The sequence below is a fragment of the Cydia strobilella genome, chromosome 2 (assembly GCF_947568885.1).
Source record: "Cydia strobilella chromosome 2, ilCydStro3.1, whole genome shotgun sequence".
Classification (NCBI taxonomy): domain Eukaryota; kingdom Metazoa; phylum Arthropoda; class Insecta; order Lepidoptera; family Tortricidae; genus Cydia; species Cydia strobilella.
This window is the reverse complement of record NC_086042.1, coordinates 23609132-23632280: the sequence shown is the minus strand read 5'-3', so window position 1 is coordinate 23632280 and position 23149 is coordinate 23609132. Positions and strand designations below refer to the sequence as shown.

The following is a 23149-nucleotide window of genomic DNA, read 5'->3' as shown; positions in this document are numbered from 1 at the left end:
AATCGACAAGTATTAAAAAAAAAAACAAGTTAATCGCGATTCGATAATAAATAATAAACAAAGCAAGAGATTTCTAACTCGTAATAATACCTTGTGTAGGTAAGTGTTTAGTTTATTTATTCATATGTGACGTTTTCAACCAAAAGGTACCACATTGTCGCTTGTCGATAAAGTTGATTTCGAATTGAAACTATATGGAAATAGCGCCTTATTAACAATAAGTACCCTTCTGGTTGAAAATGGCACATATTGTTATTAAAAAAACATCGTCACTACAGTTTAATAAACATTTGCTTAAGTAAGTATATACTTACTTCACTTACTTGCGTATTGTATTGTGGGTGGGAACATTAATTGCATGTAAAAAATACGCAAGTAAGTATAACGGGTTAGCACTGATTGACTAACACGTTATCTTTTCGCGGATTAGCAAAGTAATATTTTGGTATTAATTAATATGGATTTCCGCAAAGTAACGCCTGATTCTATTCATTAAATAAGTTTTAAATATGTAAAATGGGCGCAGTCCTAATAAACTTTTGCTATTAATTTTATATTACGCCGTTTTCCTAACTTGGCCCTGTCCGTTCATACATTTTTAGCATCATTTTTCATTGTTCTACTCATGCATTCTCTTATTTTAGATTTTTTCTACCAATAAACTCTTTAAGGATTCCCCGGAAAACATCAACGAAAAGAGTTGCCAACTTTAGGAGATTTAAAATCCTTGTATTTTATTTTATAAAAAAAAAACATTGTTACGTAACACTTTGTTCCAATACCTCCCTCCCACCCCTGTAACGCATCGTAACATTTGACAAGACGACGCCCTACTACAGCAGTAACTGAAGAAATTGTGAAAAAAGTCGAAAACTTAGTAAAAGCGGATCGTCGTGTCACGGTTCGTTTTATTGCTGAAAATGTAGATTTCAACGGGGAGCGTGCATAATATCTTACATGAACGCTTAAGTATGAAAAAGGTATCTGCGCGTTGGGTACCAAGAATGCTTACTGACACGTAAAAACAAACTATAAGAAACGTACGTAAAAATAAACTTATAGAGTCTTGATGTGTCAAGAAGCTTTGGACCTAATACAGCAAGACCGGAAACTTTTTTAGGCGCGATTTATAACAATGGACGAAACATGGCTCCATTATTATGACCCTGAAACGAAACTGCAGTCTATGACATGGAAAAGGCCATCATCTCCAACTCCGAAGAAATTCAAGGTGGGCCCATCTGCCGGTAAGGTCATGGGCTCTGTTTTTTGGGATGGTAAAGGGGTAGTAATGATTGGGTATCTCGAGCTCGGAGCTACTATTACGGGCACTTCATATGCCAAACAAATAGCAACATTGCGCAATGAGATCCGCGAAAAACGGAGAGGTAAACTCTCGAAAGTTGTGCTGTTCCACCAGGACAATGCCCCGGCACAAAAGTCTGCCGTTGCAATGGCCGCAATTCGTGATGCTAAGTTCGATATCCTTAAGCATCCTCCGTATTCACCAGATCTCGCCCCCAGTGATTTCTATCTATTTCCGAGATTGAAATAATACCTGAGAGGCCAGAAATTAGAAGACGACGACGCGGTAGTCGCTGCAGTACAAGATTTTTTAAGTACTCAAGATGACACCTTTTTTAAAAATGGAATTTTAAGTTTAGAAAAAAGATACACTAAGTGTATTATGCTAAAAGGTGACTATGTCGAAAAATAAAATGACATTTAATGAAAGTTGTTTATAACATACTCATTCTCATTTTTTATTGAACTCCCTCGTATAATCACACTTTACACAGTACATTTCATTCCGCTTACGTAAGTACATAGTATTTATAATATTATCTGTTGTGACCTGGGTTCCGTCCGGCAGAAAATCAGTGCTTTGCTCCAAAGAGCGAAGCGTATCACTGAGCCGTGACCCTTTTGTCCTGCTGCAACGCACACAGTTTGTACATAATTTTACACCATTTCTGTTTCATTTTTATAATGGTATTTTCGTTTGTAAATTAATATTGTGTGTAATTGCAGCATTTGCAGCTGCCAAATAAATTATTTATCTATCTATCTATCTAGATTTGGGGCAAGTGACAAGCAACAAGACTCGAAAAATTTCATTCGTATCGTCACCAACACTGGTTCCGTTCCGGGCGAATGTGGGGGGGGTGTGATGCACACCCTCCCACTTCCTCGATCCCCGAATGCACAGAAATGATGCGCGGACTATACCTACCCCACGGAGTCTTATCGCAACAGATTGAATGGATAGATACCTATTTAATATTGTAGCATGTCAACACTAATCAGAACATTAAATTTTATTTGCTAATTTATTCCGAAGACAGCTACACATACATAGTTACGAAATATGCGTTGGTTTAAATAGTTCCGAAGTATTAAGAAACTACTAAGATTTGTGAACAGGAATTCGACTTCATAACTGAGGCTGAGGCAATTTAGACTAGACGTTTGGAACAATGACCTCATATTATAAACACAGTCTTCCTTCCAAGAGGCCCCTCGGACCCAAGTGTGTTTTACATAAGCTTCGTTTGTACTGTGAATGTGAATTCTTTTGCCAACAAAAATGTCTTGAGTTTCAAACTGTTCCTACTCGTTTGAAGCAGAATGTTTGAGGCTTATTTCGAGAACAACGGTAGAGTACACAACAAAAGCTATTAGCAATGTTTTCTACGATTTATTATCTATATTTATAACCGAATGTCATGTGACGAGAAAAGTATTACGAATGAATGTGGAGGAGAAGTAATAACGGGAGAGGAAAATCGGGGAAAAGCTGGATGGATTTGTGTGAGAGATGATATGAAACGAACGCGAGTGAATGATGGGATGACGGGCGAGAGAGAGGTATATAAGAAAAATACATGCTGCGCCGACCCCCAATGAATGGGATAAGGGCAATCGAATGATGATAACCTAATGTAGAATCCAGTCGCTTAAATCTCGAAGATATTTTGTGAAACTTGTTGTATGTATCTACTTTGTTTTGCTGCTTACATCTGAAAAGTGAATTTAAAAAAATCATAATAGCTCTCGTGTACAAATAAAGGTAAACAGTCTTTGTTCATTAGCGCTTTCTCTAAACACCTTTCGGGCGCGTGCTGCCTTATTATTGTAAGACTATAATAAGGGGAGGAAGTAGAAAAAATATATACGGGGTTATGAAATGTCAGACCAGGCGCTCGGGGGTGCTTTTGTGCTAGGTCGCAAGACATTAATCTTGATGGGAGGCCAGGTGAATACCCTAAGACCTTTTTTAATAAAAAATAGGTATCAATATCAAAAATTTAAGAAAGCAAATCGTATTCTTTGCGTGTAATAACAAAGTGTAACTTAAAACATGTCCAGACAAGTCTGTCGCAATGTTAATCACTTCTGTAGGGAACAGCTGCTCCTCGTGCCTAACGCTATGCACCCCACACATTGCTCCCTCAATAATGCCATCCATGTAAAAACCTGCTAATAAAATGCGCCTTTGTTTCAGTAGCGACTAATAACTCTTAATTAAATGCTTCGCGTACCTACCAAATGTCGCGTAAAAGTAAGCTTTTATTTTTTATCAAATTGATGATAACTGAAACGATTTGGCAAAGAGCCGCTAAGTGTACGGTCCGAGTTTACTAACAAGCAAAAAGTTCACACATGTCTTGTAAATGTGTCATCTTTTCGGAATAACGCCATATGGTGTTCGGGGCCCCTAGTTAAGGCGGCTATCTACGCGCAGGCAAATTAAATTTTATTTATTTCGATTTTATTATATCAAGCGAATTTTATATAACTAACGACCTCGAAAAAGGACATTCAATTAGGTGTCGCTACAAATAAATCGGCTGGTCACTTTAGTTTTAATTCATTCAAAGAATTCCCAGTGGCGGATTTGCAGTCTTTGCCGTCCTAGGCCGCAGGCCCTGTAGCCGCCCCTTTCTCAGCGCCCATCATATTGACTACATTTTGAGTTATTTCTTGTTATCATCAGCAAATTTTTTGTCACCCTACTGGGCCTTAGGGTAAATTCGTTGATATTCGTAGACGTGGCCATAAAATATATGTAGTCCTTGATTATATTATCTTTGATAACACAGCTTCCGATTCACGAATTATGACACTTCGTTCGATACAATTAATTTCCAAAGTAACCTCTAACTCAGACTTTTAATCAAACTTAACTCGGTTATTTATTATGTGACACTATAAACAAAAAAAACAAAAAAAAAAACAATCTTAACTTAAATTTTAATAGTAATTTGTCAGCTTTCGAATTTCAATATTGTAAGGCAACGTTATTAAAATAAATAAAAATCGACAAAAATCGATCAAAAATGACACTTGGCGCGAATGGTCTTTCCCGATTTTTCTTGCAAAATGTGACAGTGATAGCGGCAAACCGGGCACTGAGACATCATGGTCGCTGATCCTCAAAGCTAAGCTTAATTTTGACTACCTACCTATACCTATTATTATGCAATAATTACCCTGGTCTTCTATAATAATATTAAAAACTAATCTGGTGAAAAGTTTTGCACATGACTCAATTTCAGAGCTTCTTTTGTTCGCGTGAGAAATATTCTTTCAAATAATAGCTGGGCTTAATTCACTAGATTTGCTTTTCTATCCCCTTCAGTGGATGTCTATTACTCTATTCTTTTTAGCCCTTTTATCTCACGTCGTGGTTGAAACCTGTTTCGTAGATAACCCTCTATTTATTCTAAGCTTAGATAGAAGGGCTTTGGAATGTCTAGCTGCTGTATGCTTTTGCTAGTGGTTATTAATTTTTATTATTATTTATAATATGTCAACGTCAACTTTGTTAGCAGGCACATCTTCGCATTGTCCCTTAAAATTTCTATATATAATCTGTATCGACTTTGTACTATTTCAGCCTGGCGGTGATTCTAAAAAGCTAAGGGACGATAAATTTACATTATAAAGGGATGAACCTCTGTCCTCGTTGGCCCTAAATACTTTATAGTCACCAACCGCATTGAAAGGCAGACAATAATTCGTTCGGTTTTTAGACCTGTATTTGTTAAGATTAAATATGCTTCTATTACTTGCAGCTAACAAAAATAATACCTAATTAGTACTCCATTCAAACATTATATAAGAAATCCCTTTTTTTCTGACCCAAGGATGAGAATAATTAATTCCGCCTGATCGATTCGGATACAATTACGCGAAAGACCACCAAGTAAACCACGACGTGTTTTTTAAGGCTTTTCTCATGACACGGGCTCATTCCATCCGGTGTCATATTATACGTTAGGACGAAGATATTTTCTATCAATCATGATCGATGACGATGGTCTTAAATAATAAATATTGGCTTTAACCTCATCTCAATCTAGTAAGGACTTATTCATTTATGTTTCGGCAACAAGGCATCCCGTTAAATGAAATTAGAGCCCAGCTATTTGTCTCGTTAGTTCCACTCCACTGTTCATTTGACTCCGTCTGAAGCCGTGGCCGTGGCGACTCAATGGCGTCGCGCTTAGAATTCTGTCGCGTGTAACTTGAGATACTTCTAGGAATTCGCATTGTAGCACGGATACACCAAATAATGATGATTTTTAATATATGTATGTATTACTCTCGTTCAAGGGTAAAATGATGTCTACCAAAACTATAGTATGTAAATAGTGAAGTCATCTATAAATCGATAGTTTTGATCTAATTTTAGAATTCTTTTATGTACCTACATGACAGTGGTCCTCATCCAGACGACTAATGACATCACTTTAATTACATAGTTGCTAAACAAACACCGACACATATGATTCCGTGACCCCATTCTTTCTCGTTAGCGTCCAGCTTATCAATTGTTCAATACATGCGCGAGTCGATAATGCTGAAAAATTCGGCTCGTTGAATAGTATTCGACTATGTTTGTGAACTTTGGAGTTGCTAATAAAGAAAATAAAGGGGCACAAGACAGGAAGTACGGCCGATGCGTGAGTTAACACGCCGCTTCCTCGAGGAACCCCTTGTGGACATTTTTTTAAATGTCAGTGCTTTGTCTAAGGAAATTGTCATTTGCCCAGCTTTATAACGTTGGCCTATAATTAGGGACAGGCTTGTGATTTAAATAATCAAAGGGTTGTTTAGTAGTAAATATCAACATTGTATGCCCTGAAATGTGTGACATGTAAATGTGGACGGCGACGTACTAATCGTACTATCGAAGTTTATTTTATTATTTTAGCATTAAATGTATAACGGATCGGCCTTGCACGCAGGTTTGCACATAATACTATAAAATTATAAATATGGTGCCTCTTAAGCTGACTTGCACAGTATTAAAAAAAAGATGTCCGTTGCGGTAGCCGGTCCATTATTAAACCTATTTCATTTGTAATCGGGCTTCAATCAAAAGCCCTTCAAAGATGGGAGATTGCTAGAAGACAGGTGGAAATGACGACAGGTAAACGACCGACTTCCTCCTTTTAATTAGATGCCATTTATGTACTTCCATTAAAAATAAAAAGCAGAACATATTTATGCCTTATATGCCAAATATGTCTCCTTATTGGGAATTAGCAAGAGCTCACGTTTTCATTAAGTGATTAAATTAAATTAATTAAACGTCAATTTTGCGTTATGATTATGACGATGTTGATGATTATCGTATCAATGGACTGTTTGCTACCTACTAAAATGATAGATAAATATAAATTCAAGTAAATATTTATCTTGTTTAATAAATCGATTTTTACGGAATATTTTTTTCGCTGTTATCCTTATTTTATGGATTGAATTTAGAATGCTAAATAATAATAATAAAACAGGGACTTAGATATCGATGTGAAAAAGTTGAGCTTATCAAGAGATCCGTCGGTATCTGACATTGCCCTGAAATTACTTGATTCATAGAATTAATATCTTATCATACATTACAGGAAATGAAAAATACGATGTTCTTGATGTCATATACATTTAGGTAATGTAATAATTCTAATATGTTTATACAAGAAATTTGAATTAGCATTATGTAACACTAAATTTCTTATACCTTATTACCTAAATAAATACAGTAATGGAATTAGTGTATTTAATTTTATTTGACAAACCTGTAACAGATCGTGGATATAAATGAAATTGTATATAGATTATGTTTATGTTTTAGAATTAATTGCTTATTTATTTCTTTGTTTTTGGGTATTTGTTATTAGTCGTATATTTTTTTATATTTTGACATTGTATTTCTGTGTTTTTGACCTGTAACGTGTAATTATTTTGATTTAATAATAATAAATGTTTTAATTACAAAAAAAAAATATTGTATATATCTTGTTTGGGTATTATTATTATACTTAGCATGTTTTCTTTCTCTATTCGAAATATATAAGTATCTTTTTAAATCTACATTGAAAATTCGCATAGGTACTTTCCATCCATGCTTTGATTCAATATCAGCTGATTTTGTAAACATTTCCAGCGCATTCAATCCCGTTATATCGACCGTCGATCGAAAGTTGCAAAAAGTCCCCGTTATGAAATTAGATTGGCATCCGTAGCGCATGCGGTCCCGAACCCTCGGTTTTTTTTCGGTGGGCTTGCAAAATTTTCTACCGGTACCTTTTGGGACTGACTTTTTGTGGTTGTTTTGGAATCCAAGGAATATGAAAATTTTAAGTTCATGTAAATCGTCAGTACTAAATATATATTTTTAAAACGTATAGCATCAGGTACATATTTACTAGTTTATGTGTATCGTTAATCGCTACATTAATTTTGATAGGGCTTAGACGCTGACCTATCCAATACCACAATGAAATCGATTTCTCTTTGTTCATTTTTCTATACCAGCTTACACCTGCCTAAATTTGCCTGTGTTGCGTCACACATTCTCACAGTGTATGATTTGCCTCCCGTCTCTTTCTTGCATGTCTTTAATTCTATCCTTGTCCTTTTCGTGGCATCCCTTCCAGGCACCTTTATTCCTGCATTCCCTTCACCCTTATTACGTCTTGCGTACGCGCATGGTGTAGGTGTGTTAGTGAATATTACAGAACCATTATGGGAGTGTGGGAACAGGGACTTTAATTTGTTCCTTTTTTTAAACGTAGTGAGTCTTCGGCCGTGGGATGACGGTGTTCAGTTGTTTTGGCGGGAAATATTAGTTGATAGAACATGTATTTTCTGTTTGATAAAAATGTGCGTTCATAGAAATATTTGTTTATGGAACACTGCAGTTTGATGAAAATGTGTGTTTATTTGAAGTTGAGTGAATAATGGAGACCTATTTTGGATTTGTGCTAAGTCGTCGTGTTTCTTCATGGATCCTTTTAACGTCATGTTATATGAGTAAGGTTTGATTTTTACTTTTAAGTTTATACTAAGTACCTACATTTTGTGAATTTTCTTTTGTATGATAGTGGAGAAAAAGTGCTAGGGTTTTAAAAGTTAAAATTATGCCTAGGTAAGTGTATATGAGGTGGGTAGACCGAAACTAGTAGGAAAAATTCGTCTTCGTGCGTATAATCTTAGCAAACCCGTTTGAGACCATAAAGTATTCACAATAGGTACTGAATGAGAACAAAAACACGTTTCGCTATCAGCTGATGGCCGACTCTTGGTATGCATAAATTAATCGTTCCAATATTTTTTTGTATTACTCCATCTGGTTTATTTTTAGTTTATCAAGTTATACTTTCAGTCACCCACAGTGAGGGATAAAAACCATTTCATAAGGTATCTATATAAAACTCATTTTAGGTACCGTCTTTTACGTCCTAAATATACCTCAATTTGTGATTTTAAAACCAAATAAGGGGTACTTCTATCTTTTATGGTTTTGAATCAAGAGTATCAAGACTAAGTCAAACCGTATGATTTCTACTTCACCTCATCTTGGGTCACTTTAGTGCAATTATCACATGCCATAAAGACCTGTCGTTCCTGGTAACTACTATAGTTAAGAGCAAAAAAAAACAAGTGTCTCAAAAGATTTAAACAGTTTTTTCCAGATTTATTTCACATAAATACCACAATACTCCTCTCATTGAGTTTTAAACTTTCAGTCCAAGCAATAAGGTTTAATATCTTTTGCAGTACAAAGATAAAGAGCGATTTCTTTTTTGCCGGAGGTAGTTAGGTACCTCCATGTCTGCGAATCGAAGAATGAGCTGGCGCCAGTTTCTTAACGAAAAACCATATTGACGATTGTTTTCGACCTTGGTTTCGTTTATACTTAAAATGGTATCACGTTTTCGTACTTGGTTTTATAAATATATTACATATATACCAAAATAACAAGATTGTCAGGGCTATAGTAACTATACTCGTTCTATGTGTACAATGACATGTAGTTTTATTTATCCAGCCTAGAGTTAAGCGCGAATCGTACGACTGTTACCGATTTCCGATGTTTGACATCTGAGCCAACTCATGCCAGCACTAACTACACTTCGCTGTATTTGGCAAATATTCGTGTTGCATCCCTTTTGTTTTGTATGTCAAAGGAAAGAGATGCAACACGAATATTTGCCAAATAAGGCGAAGTGTGGTGCCAGCATTATAAATCGCATTGGTAGTTTAGTTTTATAGGTATATATATGATCAAAAATAAAGGATTACGTCAACGAACGTGATGGCGTTCAGGACACAAACAGGATTCCGGTTGATATCAAAGATACACGTGTACCGTGTACCTATCATTTATCTCTGGGTGATATTAATTTAAATGTCGCTGGGAACGAACATGTCATAATATATGATATCGTGTCATCCGTGGCAGCAAGCAACTGATTAAGATTCTATTTATTGTTTTCTACATGAATTATTTAGGATAGTCTAATGAGAAAGTCGGGGTTATATTATAACCTGTTTTCCTCTTTCATTTCAATTATTTTCTTAACAGGTCAATTCGAATGTACTCGATTCGATCTAACTTATGTCATTCAGTTATCGTGCATTTCGCTCGTACTTGTCCTAGGTATCTTAACATCCTATCCTGGCTGTTTTTATGGTGTTATGTATTACCTTCTGACTAGTTCTGACTGACCAAATCAAATTTTAGGCTAAATTAAAAAAAAAAACCGGCCAAGTGCGAGTCGGACTCGCGCACCGAGGGTTCCGTACTTTTTAGTATTTGTTGTTATAGCGGCAACAGAAATACATCATCTGTGAAAATTTCAACTGTCTAGCTATCACGGTTCATGAGATACAGCCTGGTGACAGACAGACAGACAGACGGACAGCGGAGTCATAGTAAAAGGGTACCCTTTGGGTACGGAACCCTAACAACTTCATATGTTTTTAATCAGGAAGCCGAATTATATATTTAGTTATATGTCAATGTCTAAATAGTAAATTAGTCATTGGCATAGCCATACTGATTTTGAACCCGTTCTGCGCTCTCTTCAGTTACGATTTTATGACCTAAAAAATGCGCTTTTTCCAAATAATATTAACTTATATTCCTTAAATGTGTTTAATGGCCAGGTAAACGCTAGTAGGTACCTATATTTGTCTTTAATAAATCTTGACATACCTACTCTCCTATGTTAACGAATAATGCAGATTTAGTGCTTTACTACACCATTATTTTCTTGTTACTTTGGTCATTAAGTCGATCGATATAGGTATCCAGTATATCCAGTTTTACTACTTTTTCTGCCCACATTGATAATACAGAACTCTTACCACGCGCTACTGCCAAGCCTCTTTAGTAGTTATTTACTATTTTCCGCCTTTAACAAGGGTTACTTATTTTGTATTAAGGTTGCTCAAAACTTCTTCAGATTTTTTTTTACTTGAATTAACGTCAAATTTCCATTGCCAACAGACGTAGCGGCTATGAGTCGGAGAGTAGCGAGTATTCAGAGGACTCGGCGGCGGCCTACGAGGATGTCACGACTACAACCAAAAGCTCTGGGTCGAGGAAGAATATCAACAGGGGGAGATGGACGAAGGACGAGGTAAGGAGTAGCTTAACATGTATGTAAGATATGTTCACTTAATAACCATCATTTACCTTGGTGCGATCCAATCGTTATATTATCAATAATTATATATTGATATACAGTCCCGTTGAAGCATCTTTTGTTTATTTTTGAAAAATTGTCGCGTTGACAATAGATTTAGTCGTACAGTCTTTACATGCGCTGGGCACCCATTTGGCCGACTCCCCAAAATTAATATGAGGTGGAATGTTACTAAAGTAGATGAATGGTAGTGTAAAATGTCGGCGGCTGAAATTTGTAATGTTTCAAGTGGGTAGGTATATCATTTTAGCGCAGTTACGTTACGACGCTTCCTTATGATATGCCACTGATATGCATAGGTAGTAGGTGCAATAGTCTTGTGTTACCTACAGAATTGGATTTACTCGGTTACGTACAGAAACTCGTTCCAAATTTCACACCAAGCATTGACACTTTCCCAATGTTTACAATTTCACCTCGACAATTTCATTACTCAGATATTAACGTCATGTACTTGAAAATCAAAACTGAGAACACGACGTTATCACTTAAACATAAACCCTATTTACAGGACAAAAGGCTCAAGATGTACGTGAAGATGTATAACGAGAACTGGGAGCTGATCGCGTCGCAGTTTTCAGACAGGTCCGATGTTCAGTGCCAGCAGCGCTGGACGAAGGTCGTCAACCCCGAGCTAGTCAAGGGACCGTGGACCAAGGAGGTGAGCTCTCTTGTTTTCTTAAGATCCTTGCGTGACTTGTCGGCACGGACGCACCCTCGCATCTACGTCAGTCAGGTACTGATTACATACCGCCAAGGTATGAAAAGGCCTAAGATGCTTCCTCACTGCCGACCATGGACTGCTCCGCTCACCAAGTTTTTAAAATGGCAGTTTTTAGCATTTCCTGGCGCTTGCTTCAGCTTGCAGCACTTACTGATTAAGATGTAAGTTGAATTTATTACCAACACACCTACTTGTTATTGCCACATTATTTTGCCACAAATACCTGCCATCGCTAGAATATTGCTATTTTATAATACGTGTATTCTCGTAACGAGTTATGCATAGTAAAAGTACTAGTTGTTACTAGGTGTTACTGTTGACTTGACTAAATGTTTAAATTAATATAATAATGCATGCTGTGATTGCCTATAAGTGGGGGATCAATAAAAAATGTGCCCTTTTTGTAAGTTAATACTAGTATGTAAATTGTATCTGCTGTTGGTGATCCTAATAAACAAATAAATAAACAAATAAAACACATTCACATTTTATGAATGGACGTCCAGGCATCGATCGCCAATCTGTCTTAAAGCAGAGTAACATTTGTGACACGTACCTATATTTCTCACTTTTGCTGTTTAAAAAGCAACCATGTCACCATGCATTAGTGATTCATTTTTAAGTTCAATTGAAAGAGTAATTGCGAAAGTTATTCGATATGCAACAGGACGTATTACGAGTGACTCACGGGTTACCTACATGCATTGAATATCTGCATAATTAAGCAGTGAACGCCATCGGTTTAAGCCATTTATGAGTTGTTTTCATTCCACTTTGAACCTTACGTAAGGACTCATAAGGCTATCTATACCTACATTTGATTTATAGAATTTTACTAGTTTCCATTGATTGTTTTGTAGAATTCACTCCAACTATTTCGCATGCAAATAGGTTCAGCCTTCCTCATTCCTTCGATCAGAGAATTCTATTTTGTTTTGAATTAATGATTTTCTTGTGTTGTCTTTTTGTGTAGTTTAAATTTGAATACCTTGCAATTAGGCATTAACGTATAGTACGTAAATAGACCTAGTTTTAATTCTACCTTAACTAAATTATCTTTTTATTATTAGCTCACTGCCCGGATTGATTTAGGTTCTCTACCTGCCATTGTGTTTGACGGTATTCAGATTCCCTACTCTCTCCAGGTAAAGAATCTCGGTGTCATGATGGACCAGAGTCTCTCTTGGGTACCTCAGGTGAATGAGGTTAGCAGGAAAATGTTTGCTGCAACTGCATCACTCCGCAGACTCCGTAATTTCTTGCCTTACGCCACTAAGATTGCGCTAGCTCAATCCCTCTTATTGCCCATATTAGATTATGCCGACATTTGCTATCTGGACCTTACGGAGGACCAGCTGAATAAGCTCGAGCGCCTCCAGAATCTCGGTATAAGGTTTATATTTGGTCTGCGCAAATTTGACCATGTGTCACAGTTCCGTTCTCAGCTCAAGTGGCTTCCTATTCGTCTTCGCCGTGACTCTCATGTTCTCGCCCTTCTCTATGGCATTCTCTTTAACCCCGCTACACCACCTTATCTCAAAGAGCGTTTCAAGTATCTCTCTTCTATCAGATGTTCTCAGACTCATATTCTTGCTTCTCCCTCATCTACTTCTAAATTTTATAATAGCTCTTTTACCTTCCGGGCTGTTCGGCTGTGGAATGCTTTACCAGTAGAATTAAGATTAGCTAAATCTCTCCCCATATTCAAAAATCAGCTAAAACTATACTTTCTATCTCTGCCTTAAGTTGCCATTTTATATATTGTATATATGCTTGTATAAATATATATTATATATATATATATATATATATATATATATATATATATATATATATATTGTATTGTATATTTATTTGTGTGTTAGGTTTCGTTTTAATACCTATATGTATAAGTAGTAATTGTAGTATGTGTGTTTGTGTTTAATAGTCTCCATATTTAAGCTCTTTGCACTACCTGTTGACTTTTGTATGAGTTCTACATTTCCTGCTACCCAAAGGTTGTCTGGAAGAGATCGCTTTTTAGCGATAAGACCGCCTGTTGTTACCTGGTTCTATTTTTTCTTTAAATATTTCTTTGTAGTTTTACATGTATGTAAAATGTATAATTTTGGTGCAATAAAGAATATTTACTTACTTACTTACTTACTTACTTACTTTTTAATCATGTCTCCATATAAAAATAACAACACTATAAGACTATAAACGCGAGTGCTGTAACATACATTCTTGACCTAAAGAACCATTAATTCGAGGAACGGCTGAATATAAATTATGGTCGACATAATACCATTGTGATCCCTAACACCTTATGAATATAAATTATTCTTATGGACTTTTGACATTAGGAATAGTGTTTAGAATGACGTCATAAAGTGAGATCTAAATTTATTAGACGAACGTGGAGGTAGGCAAACCTGTCAGAAATTGCATTAATATTTACATAATATTAACCTGAGAAAATATCATTGATATAAAATAATCCTAGAGCGGTTAAAACATCCTAGTAAATATATGAACATATTTACTTGTAATTCTCAAAATGTAAATATATCACAAAAGAATAAGTATAGGATACGTAGGGATGTAAACAAAATGAGCAAAAATAGTTTTTTTTATTCTCGCCCAATTATTATTTCTGTGTAAAGTACTCGCATAGTTTATACTTATAGCCATCTAAAACTTAGACACCGCTGATATTCTGCCTAAGTATTAAGTATTTATAAATCTAAAATGACGTCACTACAGGCGCAGCTTATCGAATAGCTAGGCCCAAACCAGTCTATCTTAATGAATTATTAACTCGCGTATTTAGACCATGACTCTGACCTCGACTCGGTCAAACGCTTTTTGTATGTTTGTCTGTGACCACACGTGTTTGTTTGGTTAAAAGGTTTCTGTTTTTTTAAGGACTTTATTTTTAAGTGGCGTGACGGCGTGAGAGACGTTTGATGTCATCGGAAATGAAATGATTCACTTTTTTGATCTACATTCTACATTAAGAGCACTCATTGTTGTTATAGATGTTGCTTTATGGGTCATGCATTATTCTGGAACATGCTTTTTACATGACGGGATTTTGTCGTTGTGAACTTTGGTTTAAAAGACTAAAGGCCCGACGGTATGACGTTGGTGCCTTGGAAGATGGGACGGTCAGTCTGGGATGCCGGATGCCACATTGACTGCAGTATTGACACCCTCGCGCCGTCCCACCTTCCGGGCACCAGCAGTCATGCTGGTCATGCCGCGTCCATGGCAGAAGACCTCAAACGCCGCAAATATGCTACCCTTGGCAAGTAGTTATATTTTTGATGCGTTTGGGGTCGAAGCGCGAGCCGGGTGTCCAAGGACTTAGCGGCGCGCCTTATAGACGCCACAAGGGACCAGAAGGCTGGCCAGGTATTTTGCTCAACGCATTATCATTGCCATTCAACGTTGCGATGCGGCCAGCCTTCTGAGTACGGGCACACTGCCCATCGGTAGTGACTTGGTTATAGGGCCTTTATTTTAAGTTTATTTATAGTTTGTATTATTATTTTAAGCTTATTATTTATAGTTTATTGTTTTATAAACATAAGCTTTATTGAAAAGATGATAAATAAAATTTACATTAATTGTATAAAACAAAATTAAGACTACTTATAAAATAAAACGATTAAAACTAAACCTACCTAAAAAAATAAAAATGTTTTATGTTTATTTAATTTGTGTAGTCTCGTAGTACTTAATGAATATTAATTCATAAGAACTGATAAGAGATTTGTACTTTACTGTCAAATTTCTCGTTTATAATTTAATATAATATAATTTATAATAATATATAGTAGTGTGACTACTTAAAGACTAAAGTATGCCTGAGGAAATGGTGCCTTAAATAATCTGAATTAAACGATCTACTTAAATGTAGAAAAAAACTTGGAAACTATTTCCTGTTTTTTAACCACTTCATGTGTAATCATCGCCTAAATTTGTTATGTATACTTAGGTACTCCGTTCATTATTACTTTAGGTATTTCATTCAATACGCGTAGCTAAAAAAATGGAGAGAAGGGATTCAAAGGCTATTAAAGTAATTACTGCTTTTTTTGTCCTTTTTATCGATACTTGAATAATTGCTCTAATTAAAGGCCCGTTCAAAACGATTTATTTCAATTAAAATCATACGTCAGCGAGATTTTACAATCTCAGCTCGACTTTATTGTAATGAGAGCAAAGCGTGTTGAGATCATTTTGTACACCTGTCCCGCTGAGCTACTTGTGCTGCCGACTATACTTGTTTTTGTAAGTAACGTCTATTTTAAGTTTATTTCTATCACGCGATGTGGTAATTCCCATAAAATAATTTATCGTAAAAGTAAAACTAATTTTTAAAACGAAACGAATTAAAATTGTCAAACATGGTTTGTCCAATCTCGTCAATATTGTGATATAAGATTCCTATTCTTATATATATATATATATATATATATATATATATATATATATATATATATATATATATATATATATATATTTTTACATTTTAATGTTAGGTTTTGAATTACGCGCTTTACTGGTATTATAGTTCCGTATCCATAAACTTAGACTACACCTTCAAAAACTCGTGCAATTTTTTATATGACAATGTAATTTTCATAACTAAATAACGCTTGTATGACGCACCTTTTTATTTGCGTTGGTTTAGTTAACTTTATCTTATTAGGTAGTTTCCAGTTAATGTACCTAAAACCACAAGTTTATATCGGATTTCCCGTATCAGCTGAATTATGGCATTTAAAATCATTAGTAAATGGATCTCCTGTTTTTCTAGTTATGGAATGATCAGAAGGGTCTTAGGCTGGTCGTAGGTATTTTCTGATTACAGATTTGTCTAATTATTTTGTCAGTTTTTATGAATTTGGGTCTTGGTCTTCTTACTCATCTCATATTTAAACTATTTAAACTGATTAAAACAATAATTCCTGTTTTCAGTTTGCTGTTATAGCAAGCACGTAGAACGTACTCGCCACTAGTTTAATTGTAACTTATCAGTCATTCCTTCCACGAAGTATTTTAGGCTAGGAATTACCTTTCTTAGCAATCATAAAATCTGGAACTGAACTCTCGAAACTAATAGCGCGCTCTCTAAACGTATACAAATTCGTATTTTTTACGCCACCCACGCAACCAGCTCACCTTGTGTAGTAACGAATTTTCGCACGCTTCCAATCAGATTGGTCATTCTTTTTTGCCACCCATTGTATTGGATTGAGGATCCTTAAAGGATGGGAGGGCAAAGTATGTATTAGTTTTAATTGATGAGGTTTAAGTAGTTATCTGTTATCTTAAGTAACGTTGCAAAGATACGATTAAGAGAAGGGTAGTCCTTTTGAATATTAGTGTTGGATCTTCCGTTCCGTGTGCTGATTTGTGGTAAACTAAGTTAGGAGTTTTTTTTAATATCACGTCGGTGGTAAACAAGCATATGGCACGCCTGTTGGTAAGCAGTCACCGTAGCCTATGGACGCCTGCAACTCTAGATATGTTACATGCGCGTTGCCGACCCTCTTATGTTAAATATTCCTCTCCACTCTTAGCGTCAAAAGTGCATAGGTACTTAAAGCTTAAAGGCGAAATCATGCCAGTGTGCGGCACAAGCATTTTTAGGGTTCCGTACCCAAAGGGTAAAAACTGGACCCTATTACTAACACTCCGCTGTCTGTGTGTCCGTCTGTCTGTCACCAGTCTCATGAACCGTGATAGCTAGACAGTTGAAATTTTCACAGATGATGTATTTCTGTTGCCGCTATAACAACAAATACTAAAAAGTACGGAACCCTCGGTGGGCGAGTCCGGCTCGCACTTGGCCGGTTTTTATACTGAATTTACATGTGCCGCACACTGGTGGAATCCCGCATTAAGAGCGTTTTCACATTGTCAGATCAGATATCGGATGTAGCATCCTACATCCGCGTAGTCGGGCCGCGGTGGCGCGCCCGGGCGCCGGCTTTAGCGGTCACGCACACAACAACAAGCATTATGCCTACACATACGCACACAAATAAATATCATCGGTCCGGCAGTTGACGGGGGGCCCCGACATGCCTTATTTATTTATCGGAAGTGCCTTTCCGATATCGGATGTCGGAAGGCGCCTATGACAAAAATAGCTGCAGGAGAGTGCTATTGGTATTAAGTCCGCCTTTTTTGCGTCATTTATATTTTTTTAGTAATAATGATTTATTAAATGCAAATACAGAGAAAAACATATATCTTACATTTTACTTCCTTCCGACATCCGATATCGGATCGGACAATGTGAATACGCTCTAACGTTCTTACAAATAATTGAAACTAGAAAATATATTTCACATATGGTCTGATCCAATATTTTTTGTTTTTACAGGAAGATGAAAAGGTCGTAGAGTTAGTCCAAAAATATGGTCCCAAGAAGTGGACAGTCATCGCACGACACCTCAAGGGCAGAATAGGTAAACAATGCAGGTAAATACATATAAATACATTTACCTTAATATATTAACTACAAAAGACTAGAAGAGCATCACAAATTCATAATTATAATAAATTGGTAATTTGGTATACCTTAAATTGACATTACGAGTAACATTGTTCATTTCAATAAATTAAGGACCAATTACCTACGCATATTTAAAACACTGTGCAGCATAATCTGGCGTCAATACATTTAAAATTCTTATACCATTGTCAAATTAAATAATCTGAATAGTATTTTCTGCTTATAATAGTATTTTGTGCAACAGGTACATAATAAGGGTTCTTAAAATTCAAGGGCCGATGTTACAAAACGAAACGAAGTTGAGTTTTGTAAAGACAGGCCCGCGAGAATTTTGTATGAATATTCCTAAGAACACTGCGACGGGGCCCTGCCCGTAGCGCTTCTTATGAAGTTGATTTCAATCTCACTGGCAGTCATTTAATCTACGTATAAAGAGTGCTGGAGTACAAAAATTACTTAGTTCACTGGACTCCTTAACGATAATCCACTCCAAACCCCCTTCCAGATCACATTTAATGTTTTACATTTAGTAACCGAATAATGGTGTCATATTACAGAGAGCGATGGCACAACCACTTGAACCCTTCCATAAAGAAGACCGCGTGGACGGAGCACGAAGATCGCGTCATATACCAGGCGCACAAGCAGCTAGGGAACCAATGGGCTAAGATTGCCAAACTATTGCCGGGCAGGTGAGAACACAACATTGATCCAGTCCATCGTCCTACGAGAACATAAAACAAACAATATTGTCCGATGCAATTTATCGATCCGACCTGCCAGCCAAGGGCTCATGTAAGTCAAGTGGATTTTATGGTGGCATACTCTCAAACAGAACAACCTCAGATAAATTAATTTAAATACATCATCATCATCATCATCATTTTAGCCTTCAGTCGCCCACTGAGCATAGCCTCTCTTCGTGTACGCCATTTATCCCGGTCCTGGGTTAGTCTCATCCAATTTAAATACATAGTACACAATATCTACACGTCTACACTTTTCTACAACCATTTGAAAAAATAAATCTACATCACTAGTTTCGTCGTGCAAAGCATTTCCATCGCAAAACCGCCATGGTATTTTCACGACATGCGCGTACTAAGCACATATTATTATATTATTATTAGCACTTATTATTATTTCGGTTTTTCCTAGTTTACGTATCTTAATGGTTGATTCACGAAAGCTGGGACGAATGGAATGAACGAAACTTTCATTGTATGAGTGACACCGGTATCGGTATACAGACAGAGCCACCATTTTATTGGTTAATGTGATACACACAGATATTTTCATTCACTCATTCGTGCCAGCTCTTGTGAATGGACGTATACGTTACTACACATATGTTGATGAATAACAACAATGTTAACGTTCCAGAACGGACAATGCAATAAAGAACCACTGGAACTCGACGATGCGAAGGAAGTTCGAGCCGGAGCTGCTGGACAGCTTCGAGAGCCTGCGCCGGCGGGGGCGGGTAAAGCGCGATCCTAACCCATACACTGACCAAAGTGATACACAAGTGACGGTGCAAGTCGTATATAACGATGTTAGTCGCTTTTTATGTTTTTCGTTTCTTGGTTATGACATTTTGGTGAAGTTCATACATATTCTTAAGGTGCGTCCAGATCTGACCCTTACGTAGGTACCCTTCGCAAATGGTTCGCGAAACACGCGCCAGTGGTAAATTTCCGGATGTTGTTGGTTTAAAAAATAAATACAGTTTCCTCGTTGAGGAAAAAATGTAAAATTAAATTAAATAAAAGTTAATAATTGTCTTCGGTTACCGCGATCGCGCGGTTCGATTAACGTCGGGATGTATTATAAATTCAATATACGCCATATAATCCGTTTTCATAGTTTTATTTCATAAATAAAAGTTGTGAATAAGGAAAAAAATTTTTTTTTTAAAAGTAAGTACTCAAATAGACGTGTCAAAATTGAACTAGAGCCAATTAAGATTTTAGTTTTGTCTATTTGCATTCCATTGTTATTGAGTTTTTTCCAAAATGTCATAACATTAATCTGTTTTTATACCCTAGAAATACTAAAGTAGCAGTTCAATCGCCCCAATTTGTCAATTTTTACAAAATTGGTACAAAAGTAGGACGACTGTCACTTTAGTATCAGGGGTGTAAACAGAGCTTAGAAGGTTAATATTGTTTCTGTATTTTATTTCTTTGAACCAAATAGTAAAATAAAATACACAATCAATATTTACCTTTTATTTCTTTTTCTTTGCTTCCATATCTTAATTTTCATTTCCACTTTTGTTGTGGTGTTCTCATTATTAGTGCTCTGATCCATAACTTTGCTTTTTACTGCCCTGTCTGGATAATGCCAGAATGCCTACGTCATTCTTTATGTTGTTACTAACTTTTTCTAACAGGGCTTTTTATGAAACTATATTCGTAGCATTGATATTTATTTAAAACAGGGGGTTAAAGCTTAAGTTGTAACAGTTGTATTACAAACTTATATTACTAATATTATCAAAGACTGTTGCATTTCTGAATTAAACAGTAACAAACTTTTTTCACATTATTTGTATTCTTGTAATGGTCTAAGATGACAGCAAGACAGAAGACACACTAATTGCTTCTAGATAAACAATTTCAGCTGTCTCCTTTTAATAATGGGTAGTTTTTTTAGAACAAAAAAACACATTAGGATGAATATGTATTCATCTGATTTCATTGGTTTGTGTCATGGTGCTTGTTTTTTTTTAATTTATGTGTTCGCTTGATTGTTTTTCTTTTCTATCCATAAATAACTTTCGAATTTAAACTTACTTCATCATCATTTTTTTATAATACGCTATTGGGTGAAATAAAAGTGTATTACCTTGGTCACATATTTTTAACGTTTAATTAGGAATATCTAGTTATGTCATCATTAATATGGATTGATTTTATAAATATATTACCTATACTTGAAAAGCATTTTTATCGAACAGTCTGATCATTATCGCGGGCTTACTTGGCGTATCCATGTTACAATTTCAACTTAATTTCTCGCGGTATGGCAACAGAAACGCATCATCTTCCTCGCGTCATCCCGATATTTTGCCACGGCTCATGGGAGCCTGGGGTCCCCTTGGCAACTAATCCCAAGAATTGGCGTAGGCACTAATAACAAGAACAGAAACGCTTATTATATATTACTTTGTAAAAATACCATCGACAAAAGATACTCGGAGTTGTATGGACCGATACATAACGCAGTAACTAGATTGTTAAGTTCTAGAATCTAGACAATGCAGTTACTACCAGTTAATAATGTTATTATTTCCATTTAAAAAATGTTACTTGACCACTATAAATGCTAAGACGCTGCAAATATTAGAAATCGTCTTTAGTGACATCCGGCAAATAACATTGTACCTATGAGTACTATAGGAGTTGTCCCAGTAGTTTTCCCCCGGACTTGATATGGCGTCAGCAAAGAAATACAAAATTAAGTCGATAATTCTTGGCCGGTAAATTTAGATTCCTGAGAGTTGCGTAGTCAATGTAGTTGTATTAATAATATTGCATATTTGAAGGACTGGGACTCATTCAACGACTCGAGCCAAAGTGGCTCAAGTCAGCCGGCCTCCAAGCAAGTGATGCGGTTCCGCCAACTGTTGAAGGATCAGCTCAGCAACATCCAGCAACAGACGTTGGTGCGGGTCAAGTCGCCCGACCGCGGGAACCTGGTCGCGGCCGACGTGGAGATCTGTGAATCGCCGTTCAAGTAAGTTTATTGTTATTATCAAGAATCACTCTACATACATGTATACATAGGTGAAAACCGCATAAAAATCAGTTCAGTAGTTTTTACTTAAATTATTTACTTACTTTTCGCTTAATAGTTTTGACAAAACACGGGCCTATTAGTTACAACGCTGTCGTCGGGCACAGTCGTAATTTCGGTTGCACGGAGCGGGCGCCATTGTAGGTAACATCCGTCACACGCGGCCGCGCCAGTTACCAAGGGATGTTGCGGATGCCGATTTTTTGACATCCGCGGAGGCGGATGCGAATGCGGACTTTTAAAGGCTCACATCCGCGGATGCGGATGTCGAGATTAGGCACATAAAAAACGTCAAATATTACACTTTAGTAATTTTTATTTAAAAAAAAGAAACAGTATTTGAACAAGAATATAGATGCCCCACTATCGCATTACCAAAGATAGATATAACTCCGTAATAGATAGATACAGTATAAGGAAAAAACGTGCCTCGAAAATCAAGAAAATTTGATTCTCGTTCAGAGGGCGCTACTAGTTTTGGCCTACAGTCGAATAGATGGCGTTGACGGTTTCGTTTGTTATTTAACAATTTTAACGCATATCAGTGAAAGAACATGGGTCAAAATCATAAAAATAATTAATGCAAATAAAAAAAATCATTTATCTATATTTAAATACATTCTATCGTATTTTTATAAATCTTCATTTTTAGTTTTAAAGTGTGTCGACAGATGGCAGTGAATTTACTGGGGTTACAAAATTTACTATGACAGTACCGCTCTAGTATAAGTTACTCTATGGCATTACTATACTAAAGTCCAAATAATACAAACTTTTCACTTCTTGTCGCTGTCTGTCATAGGCTAAAGTGCTCGATCGACGAATCACAAAAACGAAACGAGATTTCTATTGGCTAATGACGAAATTACCTAGCACTTACGCCGCCGCTAAGACGTTCCTGTACCTACCTGTTCCACATCCGCATCCCCATTAAACTCCGCATCGATTTTATAAGGATGCGGATGCGGGTGTTGAAAATAATGCCCAAGTTACTCCGTTGCCGATGCGGATGCGAATATTCGCAACATCCCTGTTACCAACGCTCATACTATTTTCCGTTAACCCGCTCCCCCGCTCCGTGCAACCGCGCCAGCTAGTGGACGCCCT

The 23149-nt window shown here is 36.4% G+C and overlaps 1 protein-coding gene across 6 annotated transcripts in view; it reads left to right on the top strand.

The window, feature by feature from the left end:
- The window catches only part of LOC134753785 (transcriptional activator Myb), a 65274-nt gene that overhangs the window by 28315 nt on the left and 13810 nt on the right, over nt 1-23149 (top strand). For 4 of the 6 annotated variants that reach the window (XM_063689763.1, XM_063689737.1, XM_063689728.1 and 1 more), the window contains 6 exons: nt 10805-10937; nt 11515-11664; nt 18110-18207; nt 18799-18933; nt 19625-19796; nt 21792-21982. In XM_063689763.1, coding sequence (XP_063545833.1) covers nt 10805-10937; nt 11515-11664; nt 18110-18207; nt 18799-18933; nt 19625-19796; nt 21792-21982 — 879 coding nt within the window. Of the gene's footprint in view, nt 1-8018; nt 8323-10804; nt 10938-11514; nt 11665-18109; nt 18208-18798; nt 18934-19624; nt 19797-21791; nt 21983-23149 lie in introns of those variants that run through there. The other 2 variants (XM_063689756.1, XM_063689750.1) reach the window with 2 other exon arrangements.